The sequence below is a fragment of the Rhinopithecus bieti genome, unplaced genomic scaffold, assembly GCF_001698545.2.
Source record: "Rhinopithecus bieti isolate Rb0 unplaced genomic scaffold, ASM169854v2 scaffold_39998, whole genome shotgun sequence".
NCBI classification, from domain to species: Eukaryota; Metazoa; Chordata; class Mammalia; order Primates; family Cercopithecidae; genus Rhinopithecus; species Rhinopithecus bieti.
Window position 1 is genome coordinate 620023 of NW_016816687.1, and position 22088 is coordinate 642110.

Here is a 22088-nt window from a genome sequence, read left to right on the forward strand (position 1 = left end):
TCCCTTCCCTTCCCTTCCCTTCCCTTCCCTTCCCTTCCCTTCCCTTCCTTCCCAGAGTCTCACTCTTGTCACCCAGGCTGGAGTGCAATGGCACGATCTTGGCTCACTGCATGCTCAGCCTCCTGGGTTCAGGTGATTCTCCTGCCTCAGCCTCCCGAGTAGCTGGGACTATAGACACAAGCCACCACACCCAGCTAATTTTTGTATTTTAGTAAAGATGGATGGGGTTTTGCCATGTTGGCCAGGCTGGTCTCGAACTCCTGACCTCAGGTGATCTGCCTACGTCGGCCTCCCAAAGTGCTGGGATTACAGGCGTGAGCCACTGCGCCCGGCATAGATTTTCTATTTCTTATATCAATTTAATAGTTTGTGTCTTTAGGGATTTGTTTCAAATAGGTTTTCCAATTTGTTGCTATATGTTATTTATAGTATTCCCTTACAAACTTTTTTGTTTCTGTAAAGTCAGTATTAATTTCCCCCTTTTTCATTCCTTTAAGGTTTGATATATGATCCATTGGTTATTTAGGAGTCTACTGTTTAATTTCTACATATTTGTCCATTTTTCTATTTTCCTTATGTTACTGATTTCTTATTTCATTCCATTTTGGTCAGAGGGCATGCTTAGTGTGATTTCAGTCTTTCGAAATGTATTGGAACTTGTTTTGTGACCTAACATAAAGTGTATCCTGGAGAATGATCCATGTGCACTTGAGAAAATGGCTATTCTGCTGCTATTGGCTGAGTGTTTTAGAAGCGCCTGTTAGGTCTGTTTGGGGGGAGGGGGCGGGTGTGTGTGTATTTTTTTTTTTTTTTGAAACGGAGACTTTCTCTGTCGCTTGCCTGGAGTGCAGTGGCGCGATCTTGGCTTACTGCAATCTCCGCCTTCTAGGTTCAAGCGATTCTCTTGCCTCAGCCTCCTGAGTAGCTGGGATTACAGGCGCCTGCTATCATGCTCCGCTAATTTTTGTGTTTTTAGTAGAGATGGGTTTTCACCGTATTGGCCAGGATGGTCTCGATCTCCTGACCTTGTGATCCACCCACCTCAGCCTCCCAAAGTGCTGGGCTACAGGTGTGAGCCACCATGTTTTTGTTCAGGTCTTCTGTTTCCTTTTTAATCTTCTGTCCAGTTGTTTTATTCATTACCGAAAGTAGATTATTGACGTGTCCAACTATTGTCAGTTTCTCTAATTTTGTTAGATTTTGATACGTATATCTTAGAGCTCTGTTATGTGCATATGTTTGTAATTGTTTTATCTTTGTGGATTAACCTAATTATCGTTATAAAATGTCCTCTTTGTTTTTAGTACAACTTTGTATATTAAGGCTTATTTTGTCTGATGTTAGTATAGCGATTCTAGTTCCATTTTCATTTCTCTTTGTGTAGCACATCGTTTCTCATCCTTTTACTTTCAACCTATTTGTGTCTTTGAATCTAAAGTGTGTCTCTTTAGAGCGTATAGTTGAATCATATTTTAAAAATTCATTCTGCCTGGCTTTTATTAAAAAGTAAAAAAATAACAGATGCTGGCAAGGTTGCAGAGAAAAAGGAACACTTATACACTGATGGTGGGAGTGTAAGTTAGTTAAACCGTTGTGGAAGACAGCGTGGCAATTCCGCAAAGACCTAAAAACAGAAATATCATTCGACCCAGCAATCCCATTACTGAGTATACACCCAAAGGAATATAGATTGTTCTGTTCTAAAAAGCACATGCATGTGTATGTTCACTGCAGCACTCTTCACAATAGCAAACACATGGAATCAACGTAAATGCCTGTCAATGGTAGACTGGATAAAGAAAATGTGGTATGGTATACACCATGGAATACTACGCAACCATAAAAAAGAATGAGATCATGTCCTTTGCAAGAACATGAATGGAGCTGGAGGCTGTTATCCTCAGCAAACTAATGCAGGAACAGAAAACCAAATGCCACATGTTCTCACTTGCAAGTGGGACTAAATGATGAGAACACATGGACACGTAGAGGGGAACAACACACACTGGGGCCTATTGGAAGGTGAAGGGTGGGAGGAGGAAGACGATCAGGAAAAATAACTAATGGGCACTAGACTTAATACCTAGGTGGCAGAATGATCTGTACAACAAAGCCTCATGACACAAGTTTACCTGTATAAGAAACCTGCACATGTAACCCTGAACTTAAAAAAAAAGAATTCATTCTGCCAATCCTTGCCTTGTGATTGGAGAATTTAATCCATTTACATCTAAAGTAATTATTGATAAGGAAAAACTCTACCATTTTAAAATTAGTTTTCTATGTCTTATAACATTTTTGCTCCTCACTTTCTCCATTACATTTTTTTGTGTTTGATTTGTTTTTGTATTGTAACATCTTGGTTTCTTTCTCATTTCCTTTTCTGTATGTTTTAGCTATTTTCTTATTGATCATGGGGATACAGTTGACTATTAAACTTGAAAATCAGTTTGCATTAATGTCAACTTAATTTAAATAGTTTGCAAAAGCTTGCCCCTAGATGTCTCCTTTTCCTCTCTCTCTTTAGTGTTGTTATTGCCTGTGGATTGCGTCTTTATTCATTTTGTACTTATCAATACAGATTTACAATTATTGCTTTATTTAGTTGTCTTTTAAGTCAGGAGAGAAAAGGAGTTATAAACAAAAAATACATTTATACTGTCTTTATATTTATCTATATGGTTGCCATTGCCAGTGCTCTCTTTCTCTTCATGTGGATTCAAGTTACTCTGTAGTATCTTCTCATTTTAGTTGAAACAGTTCCCTTTAGTTTTTCTTTCAGGTTAGGTCTGCTAGTGATAAATTCTCTTGGGTTTTGCTTATCTGGGATGTTTTAGTTCTCCCTCATTTTTTAATAATGGCTTTGCTGGATATAGAATTCTTGGTGGACTTTTTTTTTTCTTTCAGCACTTTAAATGTCATCCCACTGCCTTCTGTTCACCATAGGCTTTGATGAGAAATCAGCTATTAATCTAATTGAGGATCCTTTGTAAGTGATGAATTATTAATACTTTCCTCTTGCTGCTTTCAAGATACTTTTTTGACAGTTTGATTATGATGTGTCTGAGTATAGATATCTTTGAATTTGTCCTACTTGGAGTTCATGGAGCTTTATGGATATGTAGGTTAATGTTTTTCATCAAATTGGTGAGGTTTTTGCTTTCTCTGCATTCTTTCCTTCTGGTACTCCTATTGTGTGTATTTTGGTATACTTGACACAAGAGACCATACTGTCTGCCTAGTGGGGATCGAGGCTGGTGTTTTGTAGCCATAAAGCTTACTCTCCAACTGACTGCATTTGGAGGACATGACCCAGGCTGCCAGGTCTGCTGCAGGAAGGGATCAACAGGCCTTTCGTGGGTCAGGAAGTCATGAAATTAAAGTGTGGGACTCTCTCCTCATCATGTGTGCATGTCTTGAATGAAGTGGTTCTTGCTGGGACATGATAGACTGTTGGATTAATGGGCTTGATTTCTTTTTCCCCCACAGGTTTGAAGTCAACAACACCATTCTTCACCCAGAGATCGTTGAGTGGTGAGTACGGCCTGTGGTCACCGTGCCTGTTTGTTGTGCTCAGCTCATGGGGATGGAATGCCCTGTTGTTCCTGCCCACACCATCTCAGAGAGCCCCTCAAAAAGCAGATTCCCAGAACCTTCTCCCATAGCCTTTTCTGTTTTGCTTGTTCTTTGTTGTTGGTTGGCTGGCTGTACTCTTTTTGAAAGGGCATGAGTCACTTAAACATCAATTAAACTTATTTGCGATCTTACGAAAACTCCTACCGTAAGTAAACCAAACTTAGATAGCTCCAGCATAAGGTAGATAGTGAAAAGGGCAGAAATAAACATCACGCATAATCCCATTGCCAGGAAAGTAAACACATTTTCCTCACATCACGCATGTGTCTTGACAAAGGTAGCATTCTGTTCTACACATTCTTCTGTCACCTTCTTCCTTCCTGTGGTGATACTGTTAGCCCTTACCTGCTGCACAACTGGCTTCTACTAGCTGCCTACAAAGTGAGCTGTTTTATGCTGGGCGTCACCTCTGTGGGCCCTGGAAGTGGCCCTCCAATCCCAGTGTGCCACCAGTTTCTTCCTAAGCCATCACATTGCTCTTTGACAGCAGCAAGGCATTTTTTCTTTGCTGGATGACTACACTTACTGAGAATGTAGAAGAGAGGCGAGGCCAGGCCTTTGCCACATCATCACTTGCCTAGGAGATGTGTAGCCTTCTCACATCTGACCATAAGTCTGTATGATCACATTTTCTTTCCCATCTAGCTGGGAACTCTGACTCGCCTAGTCTTAGAGCTTGGGACCAAGGAGGTGTCCTGAAAGATGAATGGGCATTGGCTGTGGAAAAAGGAGTAGGAGAGAGTGGCCGAGGCGAAAGGACCACTCGTTCACAGAAACAAGAGAAAGGGTGGTGGCTTTGTGTGGCCAGTGCGAAGCCAGGGAGCAGAGCCCGAGAACAGTTGGAGAGACAGGCAATGGCTGGGTGGGCCTTGGTGTCCGTCTTGACTTTTTCTTCAGAGGAATGGGAAACACAGGAAACCCTTGAATGGTTTAAGCAGGAGAATGGTAAGATTGGGTTTGCATTTAAAAAATCATTTTGACCTCAGACTAGAGACCCAGCTGCAGGGCAAGTATGGGAACAGGTGGCAAGTTAGGAGGCTATTGCGGGGGTGCAGCTGGCAGTAGAGGGCAGAGGCAGGACAGAGCTGAGTGGTGAGGCTGCAGTCAAGATGGAAAGCTCCTGGGAGGGACCAGTTGTGAGACGTGAGTGAAGGGCGGAGTTGAAGGTGACTCCAGGTTTTTGTCCCGCACAGCTAGGTGGTGTGTCACTGAGATGGGGACAACTGGGAGGGCCAGATACCAGGGCAGATCTGGGACTTGGGGTGTGTTGAATCTGAGGCAGGTGCCAGTGTGAGAGAGGGCTGAGCTGGGGGTGGAGAACTGAGGGCTGACGATAGGCGCTAATACTGCACCCTCAGGGTTAGAGGCCAGTGGGTCTCTAACCAGTGGGCCCTCACAGCCACCCTCTGTGAAGATGGGGCTGGTGTTCTTCAAGTTCACAGTTACCTCTTGTTTTTATAAAGTGACAAAGCCAAGCTGGTGGCTCATGCCTGTAATCCCAGCACTTTGGGAGACCAACATGAGAGAATCACTTGGGGCCAAGAGTTTGAGACCAGCCCGAGTAACAGAGAGAGATCCCATCTTTACAAAAACAAAATTTCAAAAAATTAGCCGAGCATGGCATTGGACTCCTGTAGTCCTAGCTTCTTGGGAGGCTGAGGCAGGAAGATCACTTGAGCCCAGGAGGTCGAGGCTGCAGTGAGCCATGATTGTACTACCATACTCCAGCCCGAGTGACAGAGCGAGACCTTGTCTCAAAAAAATAAAGTAATAAGTGCCTGACTTGTCTGTAAAAGGCAAAAGATTTATAAGCTCTGAAGAGAAACCAGAGAGCCTGTCCTATTTGTAGCCCCCATTTGGCGGAAGAATAAATCCTGGGTACTTAGAATGGGCCATGTCCACTTAACACTGCCTCACGTGGGACATTCCCTTGTGGTCGCTTACAGCTTGGGTGCCTTGGAGACCACAGCTGGGTCCTGTACTCCCACATCTCCTAAGGGATAAGTCATTAATTCGTCACTTTCGAAGAAACATGCTTTAATTCAAGTGACATTTTTGAGGCTTTGAGGTCGCGCCCGCGTTCGTAAGCATACCTCCCAACTTTATTAAAGCAAGCAGCAGAAAGGACTTATTTGGCAGTTGATGGCAGTAGAACTGTTTTAGAAATGTCATATCGTCCCTGCTGCTCAGGGGTATGTTTTAATAGCCCGGGTCCCTGTCATTCTCGGTGGGTTCACTGTAGTCATGATCATCACACTCCCTGGGTCATTGAAGGAAGGATGCTGTGTGGGGTGGCGGGCAGGTCCTTTATTAACAGGAAAGGGTGGGCTTTCCCTGATGTTAGATTACGACTCAGGGGCACATCTTTTGTCGTTAGGTCTTGAATATCTTCACCATCCTCTCTCTCTGGTAGGATCATGGGGATAACAGGAAACCATCAACTAGGGCACATGTGAATTCTAGCCCCAGCTCCTCCCTACTCAGGAAGTCATGAGTTTTCTGAGCCTCAGCTTCTTGATCTGTAAAACGGAGATGTGGTGAAACCTAACTCGTGGTATCGATATGAAGATTCACCCAGCCTCAGTTTCCTCACTTGCAAAGTAGGCTCAAAGATTGAGAGTATAAGTCAAGTGCTGACATGTCTTTTTTTTTTTTTTTTTTTTTTTTGAGGCGTAGTCTCGCTCTGTCGCCCGGACTGGAGTGCAGTGGGCCAAGATCTCAGCTCACTGCAAGCTCCGCCTCCCGGTTCACGCCATTTCTCCTGCCTCAGCGCCTTCCCGAGTAGCTGGGACTACAGGCGCCGCCACCTCGCCCGGTAGTTTTTGTATTTTTAGTAGATGACGAGGTTTTCACCGTGTTAGCAGGATGGTCTCGATCCCTCCATGACTCGTGAATCCGCCCGTTCTCGGCCTCCCAAAGTGCTGGGATTACAGGTTTTTTTTTTTTTTTTTTTTTTAAGAGACAGGATCTCAACTTTTGTCTCTCACCCCCCCCCCCCCCTGGCTGGAGTGGCAATGGCGGGATCGTTAGCCTTGACCTCCTGAGCTCAGGCGATCCTCCCATCTCAGCCTTCCAAGTAGCTATGACTACAGGTACATGCCACCACACCCAGCTAATTTTTCTGTTTTTTTGTAGAGACGGGGTCTCCTATGTTGCCCAGGCTGGTCTCGAACTCCTGGCCTTAAGAGATCCTCCTACCTCAGCCTTCCAAAGTGTTGGGATTATAGGCATGAGCCATTGCACCCAGCCTGGCACATTTTTTTTTTTTTTTTTAGATGGAGTCTTGCTCTGTTGTCCAGGCTGGAGTGCAGTGGCATGATCTTGGCTCACTGCAACCTCTGCCTCCCGGGTTCAAGTGATTCTTGTGCCTCAGCCCCCACCTCCCCACTACAGGTACGCACCACCACGCCCGGCTACTTTTTGTATTTTTAGTAGAGATGGGGTTTCACCATGTTAGCCAGGCTGCAGCCCGGCACATCTTGATAACACTGTCACCTGTTAAGACTCCGTGTATACAAGGTGTTGTGCTAAGCACTTGACACATGTCACTGTATTTAAAGATATTTTATTTGTGGTGTGTTAGGTAAGTGTTCTAGTTATTCCCATGCTACAGATGAAGAAACTGAGGCACAGGGAAGTTAGTGACTTGCCCAAGAAAATGCCAGTTGAGCCCAGACTGTTGAACCCAGGCTCTTGCACTGCTCCTTGCAGCTCTGAGGGGGTACCCATGGAGTGGGGCTGCCTGAGTGTCAGTCATCCTCCCAGCTCACTACTGGTCCAGTGCCCTTGGAATGGTCTTGTGCTGGGGCCAGGGTATGGTAGGGTGGAGGACCAGGGGCAGATGCTTGGCTTCTTTGGCACCCACATGCACCTCAGCTCCCTCTGGCAGCTTGGCTGGGGACATGAGGTTCCTCCGGAGGTTGTCTGACTGGAAGGCAGCAGCAAGCAGCCTTTCCTAGCACGGGCAAACTTGCTTTCTCATTTTTGTTCAGCTGTCATTCATTTCCTTCCTGTGACTGTTTTATTGTTTTCTATTCTCTCAAGGAGCGCCTTTTTGATTTCCTGTAAATTCCTCTATAATCATACTCTTCCCCACAAACATGAGATCATAACTGATAATTTCTTTTCTTGTGCCGGGTAGTGCAGTTTGAATGTGAAGGTCAAAAGTTGAAACTTCAAAAGAGCAGGCATCTTACTTCCATAATTTAGGCTGTGGTTCTGCTTTACTGTTTTGCAGATGATTAAATTGATCTGAAGGCAAGGTGGGAAATAAAAGGAGATGCTTTCATACCACCTGATAGCTCAGTGCCTTGGGTTTCAGTTAAGTACCTCTGGAAGCGTCAGGGGAGAGCAGGCGTGTCAGCAATTGCCGTGTGCCTTCTTGGGTTTTAAGCGAGACTGTGTTAAATTGAGTCATCTGCCGGTTTTAGAGCTGTTAATTACACAGAACGAAAGTATCCTGCATGCATTAATCAGGCGGTGGGTAACGTGTCTATTTCTGCTCACCAGCCTCTCTGTGTGCACAGGAGATGGGAAGCTATGGTTGGTTCACAGGTAGACGTGTCCCAGGATTCTACGTCCTGGGTAACATGTCCCAAATTAGAAAAGATACGTAGATGATGACCTAAATTCTCGGTGTGTCTGTGAAAAGGATTCCAGTAGCATTGCTCATCTTTGTGTCCTCATGAATAGGCATTTAACCCTACGCCAGCAAGAAAGCCACATGGGAAGTGGGACTCCTAGGTGAGAGTGAGAACTTGAGTCACCGCGCGCCAGGAGGCAGGAGATGGATGTGGGAGCATCAGACAGAAGGAAAGGCGTGGCCAGGCCCTGGTCCAGCGTGGAGGTGGACCTCTGCCCCACGTCTGCCCATCTCTAGCTAGGTTTCAGGCACACTCGGCTCACGGCTGAGCTAAGCCATCGTTTTCTTCGTGGCTCTGGTTTCTTTGAGAGGACTTATTGATTGATTTCCCCCGAGGATATGTAATTCCAACCAGCTCTTTTCTTTCTGTCCTTCCCCTTGTGGGATTTTATCCTTTGCATCTCTGGGTCATGGAGTGTGGAAGGGGTAGTTGTTGGGGGTTCAGTGGTGTTGAATTCCTGCCCACCTGGCTCCAACAGAACCACTCCCTGCGCATCCACCTCCAGGAGAGATGGAATTCCTGGCCCTTTAAATGAGTTTTGTTCAACACGGTGGCACTTTGATGCTTAGAGGCTGATTTTGGAAATGCTTCATCCTTGTCTCACTACTATTTTAATCAGTGGAGTGTTTAGACCTCAGTTAATTGATATCTTAATTCAGGGTTTAATGCTCAGAGGCAGTTCTGTGACTTGTGAATATTTAAGGAAAAAAATAAGGTTGCACAAATACATCTTTGCCTCATCTAGTTTTTGTGATTTTAGGTCTGTAGCAGGAGAGCAGGCCCACATCGGGTAGGAGCCTTTGCCTCGCAGCACCCCCTGTCTGTTTGAGCAGCCTCCAGGCATGGTGATGCCCACAGCGTGGCCATGAGCTGGGGACTCTCTGTGAGGCTGTGCAGTGCCCACATCTCCTGGCACGTGTTTTCCTGGCCAAAGAACCTGAGCTGACTTCTGCCCAAAGTTCTCTTTTTAGAGACAGGGTCTTATGCTCTTGCCTAGGCCGGAATGCAGTGTTGTAATCATGGCTCACTGCAACCTCCGACTCGCAGGCTCAAGTCATCCTCCCACTTCAGCCTCCCGAGTAGCTGAGACTACAGGTGCACACCACCATGCCTAGTTGATTTTTCTCTTCTTTTTTTGTTTTTGAGATGGAGTTTCGCTCTTGTTGCCCAGGCTGGAGTGCAATGGCACAATTTTGGCTCACCGCAACTTCTGCCTCCCGGGTTCAAACGACCCTTCTGCCTCAGCCTCCTGAGTAGCTGGGATTACAGACATGTGCCACCACGCCCGGCTAATGTTGTATTTTTAGTAGAGACGGGGTTCCTCCATGTCAGGCTGGTCTTGAACTTCTGACCTCAGGTGATCCCCCTGCCTCGGCCTCCCAAAGTGCCAGGATTACAGGCATGAGCCACCACGCCTGGCCTTCTGTCTGATTTTTAAATATTTTGTAGAGACAGGTTATCGCTGTGTTGCCCAGGCTGGCCTCGAATTCCTTTGCTCAGCCTTGGCCTGAGATCCTCCAGCCTTGGCCTTCCACAGTGCCGGGATTACAAGCATGAGCCACCATGCCCGGCCTGCTCAAACTTCTTAGGTGGCATCTTTGTCATCCTGTCCTGAGCCATGATTCTCTCTTGCTTCCTGGAGGAGGTGGCCTTTGTCCTCTCATGGGGCTGTCAGCCTTGTAGTAGATCATACTTTTAACAACCATCCAACACATGCCCCGGGGCAGACAAGGATGGGACTGAGTCTGACCATGCATCTCTCACTCCAGGGGCCAGTGGAGCCACGGAGGCTGGGGCACCCTTTTGTCCTTCTCTGTTCATGCTCAAGAACACTGGAAATGGGTTCATCATATTCAGCGTGGTGCATTCCTCCTGGAGATAGGGAGAAACTGTGTGGAATGCTGGAAAATCCCGTTCTTTTCTGCAGTCATCTTAAAAACTGTTTCCGGTGTTTGTGCTGTGAGATAACCAGGCCAGGCTGGGATGCATCCCTCTATGCCTGGCGCCTGGGTGAGACTTCAGGCCCAGAATGCCCTATGGATAATTGGTTAACCAGCACACAGCAGACGTCTATTTAAGCATAGATTCAATTGGGCCAGGCCAAAGCCCAGCCAGGCTGGTTTCATCAGAGAACTGCCTTTGTGGAATAATTTGCCCTGGTTCAGTTTGATTTTTTTTTTTTTTTCCACTTCCCCCAAAGTAAGATTGGAAAAGCAAGTAGGTCCCTGGGCCTCGACGGCAGAGATGCTTATCGCCTCTGCTGGGAGGAAGATGTGGTCCTTTCTCCTTTGGCAGATTATGACCTCTTCCTGCTCATCACCATAGGAGGATGCCCCAGCTGCAGTGGGAGGCGGAGTGGAGAGCCTGGGAGCATGGGCTCCTGTCGTCAACCTGGGGCTGCTCTTCCTACCTGTGGGACTGGGACGAGGCAGTGGCAGAGGGAGTTTGGGCTGCTGGAGCCTGGGGAGGCTTTGCCCCTGCTGTGCTCGGTTTGGCAACATCCCATGCTGCCATGGGGTGGAGAGGGTTGGGTGGAGAGGCCTCCTTTTCTCTTTGAAATGAGGCCATCAGCTCTCCTTGTTGGAAATGAGCTGTTGTCTGGCTTTGGTGGAAGGCCAGGTAGCTTTGATGACACATAGTTACTGCGTGTCTGTGCTGGTGCTGGGACCCTGTCTTCCAGGGCTATATATGGCCTTTCAGAAGATACTTAAGTTAAAAGAATTCTAAGTGTTAGAGGTTTCTGAGGATTTGTCTAGACTACCCAGGGAACACAGAGAAGGGATTTAGCCCAGGGTGGGAGGGTAGAAGGGGGTCGTCTCCAACCCCGAGAAAAGTGTGTTTTGGGTGGGAGCTGGAGGTGGGCAGGAACAAGTTCCAGGCAGAGGAGGGAGGAGGTAGGAGGCTGGGAGAACACGTGGGGTGAGTGGTGGAGATGGCCTGCACCAACGTGAGTTGTGCTCTACTAGAGGCTTACCTTCATCCTGAGGCTACCTAAAGGCCACTGGAAACGAGGGAAAGCCTGATGAGGTTTGCATTTCCTGAAGATCCCCAGCTGCTATTGGAGCAGGTGGACTGGAGGCCTGGACGTTGGCCGTGGGTTGGATGTGGGAAGCGGCGGATGGATGTGATGGGAGAGGGCATCTAGGATGACACCCGGGTCTCTGCTGAAGTAGCAGGAAGATGGCAGAGCTGCATTGAAATGCGGGCATAGTGGGGGTTCTCACACACTGAGCTCCAGGGCGCGAGGACCCGCCGGTGGGTGCAGAGGGAAAGCAGGGAGAGGCAGAGGGAACCATGCCTTCTGCAAGGAGGAGAGGGGAGGACTGGCAGCATGATGGGGGTGAAGAGAGAAGCGGAGAGGGGAGGAGATGGGTAGGAAGTTCAAAATAGAATGCAAAAGCTGCTTTCCCTCCTCCCCCACGGCAAGGACTGTTAGGGCCCGGCAGGCAGCGTAGGGGAGGCTTGGCTGGAAGAGGAGAAGGAGGCGAGTGAGGGGAGGATTCTTCACTTGTAGAGGAAGCTGTTTCGGTGGCCATGGAGCTTCTAGCAGGAGGGGTTGGTGCATGGTGGAGGTTGGAGCTGGGATCCCCAGGTGGGCGTGTGAGCTTGGGAAGAGGATGCACCTTCCCTTGAAAGGGAGGGAGGAGAGGATGGATGGGGAGTCCTGGGAGTTTGGAGGAGGAGAGGTGAGAGTGGACCCATCTGCTGGCTGCTGTGCGCTCCAAGAAGTAGGAGTGGAATTCATTCATCCACGGTGGCTCCCGCTGGGGGCAGAAGTTGGGGGTAGAAATCTTTGGAAGGTGCGGGAAGTTGAGAGTAGCCCTCCTGCGGGTTCCTCTGCAGCTCACGGCAGAGCTGGGGTCTCGCCGAGGTGACTGGGCCTTGCTTGGCCATCGCCAGTGCTTGACTTCCCCTGGCAGTGCTCAGTGATCCTGGAGCAGGCACAGGCTGAGCCCGTGCAGATGGGTGGGCACAGGGCCGAGGAGTCTACAGCACTGGCAAGAGTGGTGGCCGTAGAGAAGGGCCAGGGATCTAAGCTGAATGGAGGCAGAGGGCGGCTCCAGGAGAAAGTAAGGGGTTGCAGGGCGGGAGGTCCTGGCCCTCACCCATGCTGTCATTTGAGAGAAGAGAGACCTGCTCCCTGACAACGGGATCCCTGGGTTGGTGTCATAGAGGGTGGCAGTGGGAATGACACCCGAGGGACTGCGAATGGGTTCTTGCTCAGAAGCCTGAGCTGCTGGCTGCCTGTGGCTCTGAACTCTCACCCTCTGGGGACAGGAGCAAGTGCCGGGTCCCAGGTAATGAGACTGCACCCGCCATATGGCAGCATCAGAGGCACCTTCATGATGATGAACAGCACACCGTCAGGCTGCAGGGCTGCCTCTGCCAGAGAAAAAGGGCGTTCATTCGAGAAAGTCTCCCTGGGCTTGTGGGTTTGTTTTTTCCACATTCCCCGGAAGGTTCTGTGGTCTTGGAAAGGTGTCGCTGCGCCGCAGGGTGCCCACCTCATTTCCCAGTGACAAATGACTGGCTATCCCAGCTGCGTGGCATCATGGAGACTGTGTGAGTCAGCGGCTGGCTGGCGTGGGCTGCTCCCGTGAAGTTCCCAAGGGCTTGCTGCCTCTGATGGGAGTCGGAGAGCCACCGGGCCTCTTGCGTTCCCATCATCCTCGCCTGCCTGCCTCGGGCCCTCTGTCTGGGCTGCCTCAATGGAGGCCAGCTCAGGTGGGCTCCTGGCCAGGCCAAGGAGGAGGAAGAGGAAATGCAGGAGAGGTGCCCTTCGACAGAGGCGCGGGTGCTGGTCTGCGTCCTCAGACACCCCAGCTTTGCTGATCTTGAGGGTGTTTGAGTTGATCCCTTTGTGAGGGTCATGGGTGGGCCTTTGGGAGCTTTGGTGCAGGTAGGTCATCTTTAGTAAAGGGAAAGGAACTGGCCAGGGGGTGCACTGGGAACTCTCTGCCTTGTGCAGAGGGACTCAGCTGGGTTGCCCACCTCCATTCTCCAGGTCTCAGTATTACAGACCTCCCTCACTGGGTGGCCAGCCCCAAACCAAAAGGGCTCATGCCTCTCCCATCATTCCCTCACATGGCACCCCAGCTCCTGCTCTTAGCAGCCCTCCTTCCACTCCATCATTGTGTGTTTACTCACTCGCACTGTATCCCTCTCTCCGTGGTCTCTGTGCTCCATTAGGGGAGGACGTGGCCCTTTCACTCCACTCCATCACCGGTGCCTGGTACATCTAGCTGGCACTTACTTATTAGTGATGTGAAATGAATGAATGGACATTTACCATTATGGACAGCACCTCATTAAGGTTTTTAAAGTGCTACCAAAGCAATGTGTACCCTTGGTTTAAAAAGCCACTAGTACAAAATCAGTACAGGAAAGCTAGGTTATCTTGAAACCAGCGACTCCTGCCAGCCCATCTCTCTCCACACCAGCCCTCCCCAGAGCCAATTCTTTGGGCCGTTTCTGTCACCCCCACCCATCTTTTCATCGTATGTTTATTGCTGGTTCTTCCACGGGTTCCTTTTGCCTTCTTGTCATACACTTGAGCCTCCTTTAGTTCTTGCTCTGTGAACTTTCCACCCTATCTTGCCTTTGCCCTGGGTGAGCTGAGGCTGCACAGATGGGGCCCTGCTCTCTCTACACGTCTTTTCTCCAGCCCGTCTTCACCTCCCAACTTCTGTTGCGTTTCCTTGTTAGGGTTTGTAATATTTCCATTGCATTTATGTGTCCAGTAAATCTTACCTGTTTTCGGGGGAGACATTAACTCTAAAAGGTAAAAAAAAAAACCCAAAAAATAACAACGGAAAAAAACAGCCATAAAACTGTTTCTGTGATCACTATGACCATGGTCTATGCAGAGCTAAGTAATGTATCGGGGCGGGAGTGCCTTCTCTCTGGGTTGGATGTCACAAGCCCAGGACCTCCCTCAAGAGGAGGCTCCTAGCGTCAAGAGCATATAGACTGTTTTTCTTTTCCTTTTTTTTTTTTTGAGACAGAGTCTCGCTCTGTCGCCCAGGCTGGAGTGCAGTGGTGCGATCTTGGCTCACTGTAAGCTCCGCCTCCCAGATTCATGCCATTCTCCAGCCTCAGCCTCCCGAGTAGCTGGGACTACAGGCGCCTACCACCATGCCTGGCTAATTTTTTGTATTTTTAGTAGAGATGAGGTTTCACCGTGTTAGCCAGGATAGTCTCGATCTCCTGACCTCGTGATCCGGCCACCTCGGCCTCCCAAAGTGCTGGGATTACAGGCATGAGCCACCACGCCTGGCCTAGACTGTTTTTCTTATATAACCATCAGTTGTACAAAATCACTCCATATTTTAGTTTATTCTCTGTTTAAAGAATGGTGTTCTTTTTTTTATTAGAAAAAAAAAATTTTATTATTATTTTCATTAGAACAAAAGCGACATATATACATGCATTGTTGAAAATTAGAAAGTTCACGTAAATAGGAATTCCTCCAGTTATCCATAAGACATCCCAGATGTGGCCAGTATAGTTTCTATCTCTTACTTGGGTGTTGTGATGGTTTTTCCCCCAGATACTGAAAGGCTGGGCCAGTTGTACCACAGCATCCCAATTCTGGATTTGTGTGGTTGTTCCCTTGTGGTGGCGGCTGGCTTGTTCCTCTATCCCCATATTTCTTGCAAACTGGAAGCTAGATCTAAAGCCATAGAAGTTTAAAACATTTGCCAGAATACATCCCAGGTGATGTGTATTTCTTATTGCACTGCATTCAGACACAAATTATACTTAGTTGACGCACAATCAATGATGCTAAGACTGATCACTGGGTTACTACCCCTTGACCTAGAGAGTAATCTGCCTGTTGTTACTTTGGTACCATGTGAATAAATGCAGCCTTCATACATACATCTGTTTTGTTTTGTTGTTCCTAGAGTTTTAATTTGCCTTTCTTCCTTCTTATTGAGAGAAGAAACGTATCTTCTTCACCATATCGCTAAGAGCTTTAAGCTTCCTATTGATTTTATCTGTGGAAAGGAATCCATGCCATTCTTTTTGTGGATGTTTTTCTCAGAGCCACATACTTGGAGTTCTAATTTCTACTGATTGCTTTCTAGGCTTGCTGTCCAGCGTCTAATTATACTTTTGGATTGACTCCAGTTTTTTAAAATATCCCATTATATCACCTCCTTCTCTTTATTGGCTTGTGCTTTCTCCGTCTCCCCACCCTTCTACCCTTCTGTCTCTGCTGGAGGACATCCTTAAGTACTTCCCCGTTTTGAGTTTTGAATGTCTGAAAATGACTAGTTTCCTTCTGTATTTGATTAGTAGTTTGTCTGAATGTAGAGTTCTGTTATTTTTGCATGGAGTGCAACAAAAAGGGGGTGAGTGTAACAGAGTGGGTCACACGCCCTTTGACATCGTCTCAGCTAAGTCTTAGTGTCACTATCTGTGAAATGGGAAGGTAGTACCTGTTCTAGGTTGGGTTCCATGGGAAGCTGAGTCTCTGAGCCGAGTGGGCAGGAAGCATATTGAGGAGTACCCTCGGGATCAGCGTGTGTGTCAGAGGGAGGGAGCAGGCTTGGGCTGCAATGCTGTCACAAGGGCATCTCGGCTGCTCCCATGGGGAGCTTTGATGCTGGAGTGGTCCCCAGAGATGTCCCCAGTTGAAGCGAGGGAGCTGAGTCTTGGCTCCCTCCATTGAATCAAGGAGACCAGTAGAGGGGTGTGGCCTCAGGGGATGAGTTGGGCAGTGTACCTAGCATCCACTGCAACTTACAGGACCCAGGATGGGGCAGGTCCCCAGTAAATGGCAATTTAAAATGAAGGGAGGCTGTGTTTGCCTGCTGAGATTTCTCTAGCTTCATGGGCCTGTCATGAATACTGGGGAGTCATGTTTTGATGAGAATCAAGGTGTCCTACCTAAGGACATCAGAGCATTTCGCCTGGCTTTGGGGTGGAAAGTGTGGATGAGGTGGTGTCTGCAGGCTTTGCATTTCGCTTGGTTTCTGGAACAAGTGTATACGGCACTTACTGTGTGCCAGGCACTGTCCTTAGTGCTTTAAAAATGCCAACTCAGTTCTCACTGTAGACCTACTATGAAAACAGTGTTCATATCTCCGTTTTTCAGATGGGGACACCAAGGCACAGAGTAGGGATCTCAGGCACACCGCTGGGAAGGGGTGGAGCTGAACTGGAGCCCAGGGCTTTTCTCCCAGGCCGGTGCTCTGAATGCCTCAGCACGGCTGCCCTTGCAGTGCCCACGGACCCAGGGTTGTTTTAAATGAGTGGAGGTAGAAAGCGAATACTTATTTGGCTCCTCTCTGTGGGTCTTACTTGCGGGTGAGATTGATTGCAACCACCAGAAATGTAACCACATTTGGGCAAATTAACACAAGTTTGTTGGGAGGACCTGGGAGCCCCAGGAGTCCAGTTGCAGGAGGCACAGCCCAACTGGGAAGGGACAGCAGGGTCCCCTGATTGTGACTTCCCTGCCCACATAGACCACCCTCTCATCTGTGGCTGCCTCCCTCTTCTCCTCTGCTCCTGGTCTCCTGCCTGTGTCTGCGGCCCAGCTGTTTTCACATCTGTACCGGCACACACAAAGCTGGAATGGCTTCAGTCCCCTCACCAGACCCTGTCACCCGCCCATGGGCAGGTGGGTGGGGATGGGGAGGAAATGAGGACTCTTCAGCCAACAGGACAGAGCCCTGAGAGGTGGCAGGCTTAGGATTAGGGCCCAACAGCCATGCCATGTGGATTTCATCCCCCTTCCATGCATGGGGAAACTGAGGCTGAGGGAGGCAGCCTGTCACAGGCTGCAGCAACTGGGCTTCCTCCCCCCGCCACAGCAGCTTCCAGATCTTATCCCTGGAAACAGCCTGCCCGCCGGCTGGTGTTAGGAAGGCAGGCAGCAGCTCTGCTGCCCGCTGGAGGTTTTCTACTGGACTGTTCCATAGAGCTTGTCACTCCTGGGTCTTGGTGGCCCCACTCCGGCCTTGCATAACACCCCTTCCGGGCTGTGCAGGGTGTGACAGGCCCTGAGGTCTCCCTAGAGGGGTCCGGCCAGTGCCTCCTGAAAGTCACTGACTTGCTGCTTTGTTCTTCTGTCTCTGAAGCCGAGTGTTTAAGACAGACATGGAGCTGGAGGTTCTGCGCTACACCAATAAAATCTCCAGCGAGGCCCACCGTGAGGTAAGTCAGACACCGGCTCCAGTTGAGTGGGGAAAGCAGTGTTGCTGTGTGGCAAGAGAACTGCGTGAGGATGAAGGGTTTCCAGGTGGGCTCTAATCCCCGAGGGCCACACGAGAGGTAGGAAGTTTTACATGATGATGGTTCTCTTTTCTGTTCCCTGGTGGGCACAGGGCAGGGACAGGAGAGGCTGTGCCCCAATTCCTCAGCCTAGGGCACCTGCCCATCATGGCAGTCATGGACACTAATCCTCAGGAAATTCTCCAACAAGAAGTCCCAACTCTGGGAGGGTAGAGTGCTCCTTCCTGATATCACAGCAGTTCTCAGCTCATTTTAAAGAATCTTTTGTTCTTAACTATGGTTCAAATACACTTATTACCATCATCCATTTTCTGAAAACTTCTTCATGTGGTTCTCTTCCAAATCTTCCCACTTTACTAGAGGAAGGAGACCAAATAAGGAAACACATGTCTTGAAAGATGAGGATGGCCCAGGGTCTGCTCAGGAATGTTGCGTTTTGTGTTAGGAAACAGACAAGGGTAATTGATGGGCAGCGTACTCTCTTGTACGAGTTAATGCTCTCTGTGTTTTATGAAAGTTAAACAAAGGAGGCCTTTTAGTGATCGTCATAGCTTTTGTAGCATTAAGTATTCACCAAGCACCTCATGGTTGAATCCTCACTGTCCTCGGGCTGCTGGTGGCCTCTGAGCTGTAACTCGAGGCTTGGCATTTATCGGCTTCCAAATGGAAGTGCTTCATGGCAGTTTAAATAAACTGTATGGATTTTGGAGCTTTTAAAAAGTTCTAATTTGTCACATGTCTGTACCACTGCATGCACTTATCATTCTTTTTTTCTTTTTTAAAGAAGAGGTGCTTTTGAAGAAGTGCTGTATGTTATTTATCACGCTGTGTTACTGATCTGCTTAATACAAATGTCTTTACTTAATATCTGTCCTCCAGGTAATGAAGGCTGTGAAGGTGGGAATGAAAGAATATGAGTTGGAAAGGTAAGCCACCATGTTTCTCCGGGTAGAATTAAAAGGTAAAAAACAGTAATTTATGTTCCCTGAGTGAGTAACAGATGAAACGCCGCAGCGGCACACACACCTTGAGTGGGGATTATGAACAGGGCTTCAGGATCACAGGCAAAGATTATTTTTCTTCTGACTGCTCCCTGCTCCCTGGCTCTTGGCAGAGTGTTTGATGTAATGGTCTTCGATGACTTTTCAGGGTGGTTTAGTGCCCCACCATTCTACTCTCGGACTTTGTTTCTGCCATTTGCAGGAAACTTTACCAAATTGCTGCTCTTATGACTCTGAAAGCCGCCAGTAAAACAGCTTGCCATTTTTATGTGTAAACACAGCCATTATGTCTGCTGTGTTCGGGCGACTGGGTCGAGGGATGGTTAAATGGCCCATAAAGAGCTCTGGAGAGCTCCATTGGCCTTCCGCTCCTGTTAGGCCTGCAGCGAGCTGGTGCCACCCAGGGAGCTTCTTGCGGCTGCCCAGCTGTGGCAGGTGTGGCCTGGCCAGCTCAGCCCCGCTCCAGGACCCAAAGGTCAGTGTGCTGCCACCTGTGGTACAAGGAAACCTTTGGATCAGACTCTGACTGCCTCAGTGGCTCCCTTCCCACCCGTGTCCTGTGGCAGGAGGCCCCCATTCTGAGACCTCCCACCAGTGTTGGTATCACCTGGAAGCTCTGGGGAAGTGACACTGAAGAGGCTGCCATCCCCCTGTCCCCACACCGGGCTTTCCTTTCCTGCCTATCCTTGTGAGAGCTTAGTTTCTAGTGTCCCTTACCCCCCTTGCAGGGCCCAAGTCCGCCCCAGATGTCTTCAGGGCCTGCTCTGTTCAGGGCCCCAGCCCTGTGGGTGCTGGCTCCATATCACCCTCCCAGCCCTCGTGGCCTGCCTTCCATCAGTGGGGTGCAGGGCTGAGGTCGGTTGGGGCCCACAGTGGGCTGCTTGAACGCTTCTGTTCGCCGTGGCTGCGCTTGGGGGGTGGGTGTCTTTTTAAGGTCTCGCCTTGGAGTTCTGAGCAGCTCCTGTGCTTCTCTCCTTACCCTGCCCAGGAGGAGGTTAAAATGGTCTTGCCCGGGTGCTTGGCATCCGGGGAGTGGGCATGTAACACACGTTAATCAGACGCCCGCTCTGTCAGCCAGGGAGGCTGGGAAGGGCTTGCAGAGCTCTCCCAGCACTTGTGTCTGCATGGTCTGCTGCAGTGCGCCCTCTGTACCCAGCATTCCCAGGACCCCCTGCCCGCTCCGAGGATCTGGGATGGGAAGTGTGTTGGGGGCTCCTCCCATGAGGTGGGCTGGACAGTGGGTCTCTCAGACTGGCACTGCCCCGGAAACCTGTCCCAGCTTGAGTTGAATCATAGTGACCCATAGCTGATGCTTCAAATAAAAATAAGCGAGAAATTGGGGCAGGAATAGCTGAACCCAGTGTGGAGCCCTGCCGTCCTCCGCATGCTGGCCGCCCGAGCCCTGTGCTGCAGGCAGTCCTGCTCCCAAGGTGGCTCCTGGGAGGGGCCTTGAGCCTCCCTCCCCACAGCGTCCCAGAGCTGGCCCCTGCCCAGCCTGTGGACAGGGCTGTACCAGCTTTGGGTCAGGGGCCAGGGGCCCTGGAATACTCCCCGCTCCTTAGCCCTCATGCCTTCCAGGTAATGGAGGGCTTTTTTTTTTTTTTTAAACAGGAAATTTCAATATCCAAAATAATAGAAAAGTATAATGAACCCCGAAGTCCCCATCAGGTTTTTGTGTTTAGTTTTGTTTGCTAGAGCATTTTAAAGCCAAATCCCAGGCATCATGTCATGGCACCTGTAAATACCTCAGTAGGTATTTCAGTTGATGAGAATTTTTTTTTATTTTTACGTAACCACCAGGCCAATATCACATTCATTATCACAAATGAATCGTAACTCCTTAACGTCATGAATGTCTAGTCCGTATTGATCCTAAACTCTTTTTAGCATTGGTTTGTTCAAGTCAGGATCCACAGAGTCCACACGTTGCACTTGGCTGCTGTTGGAAGCAGAGTGTTGTGAACCTGAGCTCTGGGGAGATGTCACCCCGGTCTACAAACTGCTCCACCTTCCCTCCACCCCCATCCCAAGACCCTGGGTTGGCCTTGCTGCCGCATCCTGTGTGGACCAGGGTGGCTTTTGGAGAGATGAGCTCGAAGCCAGAGGCCACAGCCGAGTGCACTGGGAAGCTCAGCCAGGAGCCAGGAGCTCTGAGCTGTGAATGGGCCATCTGGGGCCCTTTCGTTTCTGGGGCGTCGTGAGAATCATGAGAAAGGGAGAAGATCTGTGTGGTGTGACGGGAACCATGTGGTGGCGTCCCCTCCCAGGCCAGGACCCACTGGAGACCCTCCTCCACAGGTCCGGGCTTTCCTGGGCGCTCCTGCCACAGGCGACAGCCCTCGATCGCAACCTCCTGTTCCCATCAGTCCCTTGTGAGGGAAGGACTTGCCCAGCTGTGCTCCTCATTCAAGGCCTTGGTGCTTTTCTTACTCTTTGGCCAGATGGAGCGAGTTGTGATTCTGTGTGGCCCAGCCGCACGCTTGAGTGGCAGATGGCTGGAGAGAGGGGGGAAAATCGGCCTGAGGGTCTCCCCCAACGGCAGGCAGCATGCAGCAGATGCCACAGCACCACACCACACAGCCAGATACACACCGCACCACACATTGTGTGCACGCCACATATATCACACACATGCCCCCACCACACACCACACACCACTTATACACCACCACACAACACACACCACACCACACCACACATCATGTGCACACCACATACCACACACATGCCCCCCACCATACACCACATACACGCCACACACTCCCACAGGGTGCTGAGTGGCATCGGGTCAGCATATGTACCTGCTGCCCATGCTGTGCACCTGCCATGTGCGCCCACCTGCTGCTGGCCACAGGATATACAGAGGGGAAACAGTGCCCACCAGGGAAGCTATCTGATCTGTGGGCCCCTGAGAGCTTAGAGCAGTGGTGTGGGGACGGGAACTGAGACAGCAAGAACGAGAGATGGAGGCTGTTCCTGAGGGGACCAAGTGGGGAGAGAGGGGTCACCCCATCTGAAGATGGTGGGAAGATGGGTGTCTGGGGAAAGTGTCACATCGTGGAGTATCCCTGGCCAGATTTGAGGAGGTGGCTGAAGCCCCTGGGGACATCTGCGATCAGGGAGGTGGGCTGACACTTCTTCCGCCTCGAGCTCCCTCTCCAGGGCAGGATATCACTGTGTGACACAGTTTTGTGGTCCTTGTCATGGAGAGCCTGGAGGCGACTTCTTGGGGACCATGTCTCATTTATCTGCACAGTGTCTGACCCATCGTGGGTGTTGGGAAACATGTGTGGGTGGGTTCGATGGATGGGAAAAGAGAAGAAAAGGTTTTAAGTGATTTTTCTGCCATCTTCTGTGTCACTGGGAGCTTGAGAATTCTTTTCTTAACTAGTCAAGGAATAAAATCTCTCCTAAAGCCCATGTTTTGGTTACCCAGGGGTGTGCCTCTTTGAACACAGGCTCAACTGCTACCAGGGAAGGCTGGGGGACGGTTATATTGCTGTGTGAATCGCTGACTCACTGGGTTCAAAGGAAGCCAGCTGCTCTTTTATATGTGTTGATA

General features: G+C 49.5%; 1 protein-coding gene across 1 annotated transcript in view; it reads left to right on the forward strand.

The window, feature by feature from the left end:
• Window positions 1–22088, forward strand: part of PEPD (peptidase D) — a 142214-nt gene that overhangs the window by 43168 nt on the left and 76958 nt on the right. The window contains exons 7-9 of the mRNA XM_017855047.1: window positions 3490–3534; window positions 17372–17447; window positions 18405–18451. Coding sequence (XP_017710536.1) covers window positions 3490–3534; window positions 17372–17447; window positions 18405–18451 — 168 coding nt within the window. The remainder of the gene's footprint in view (window positions 1–3489; window positions 3535–17371; window positions 17448–18404; window positions 18452–22088) is intronic.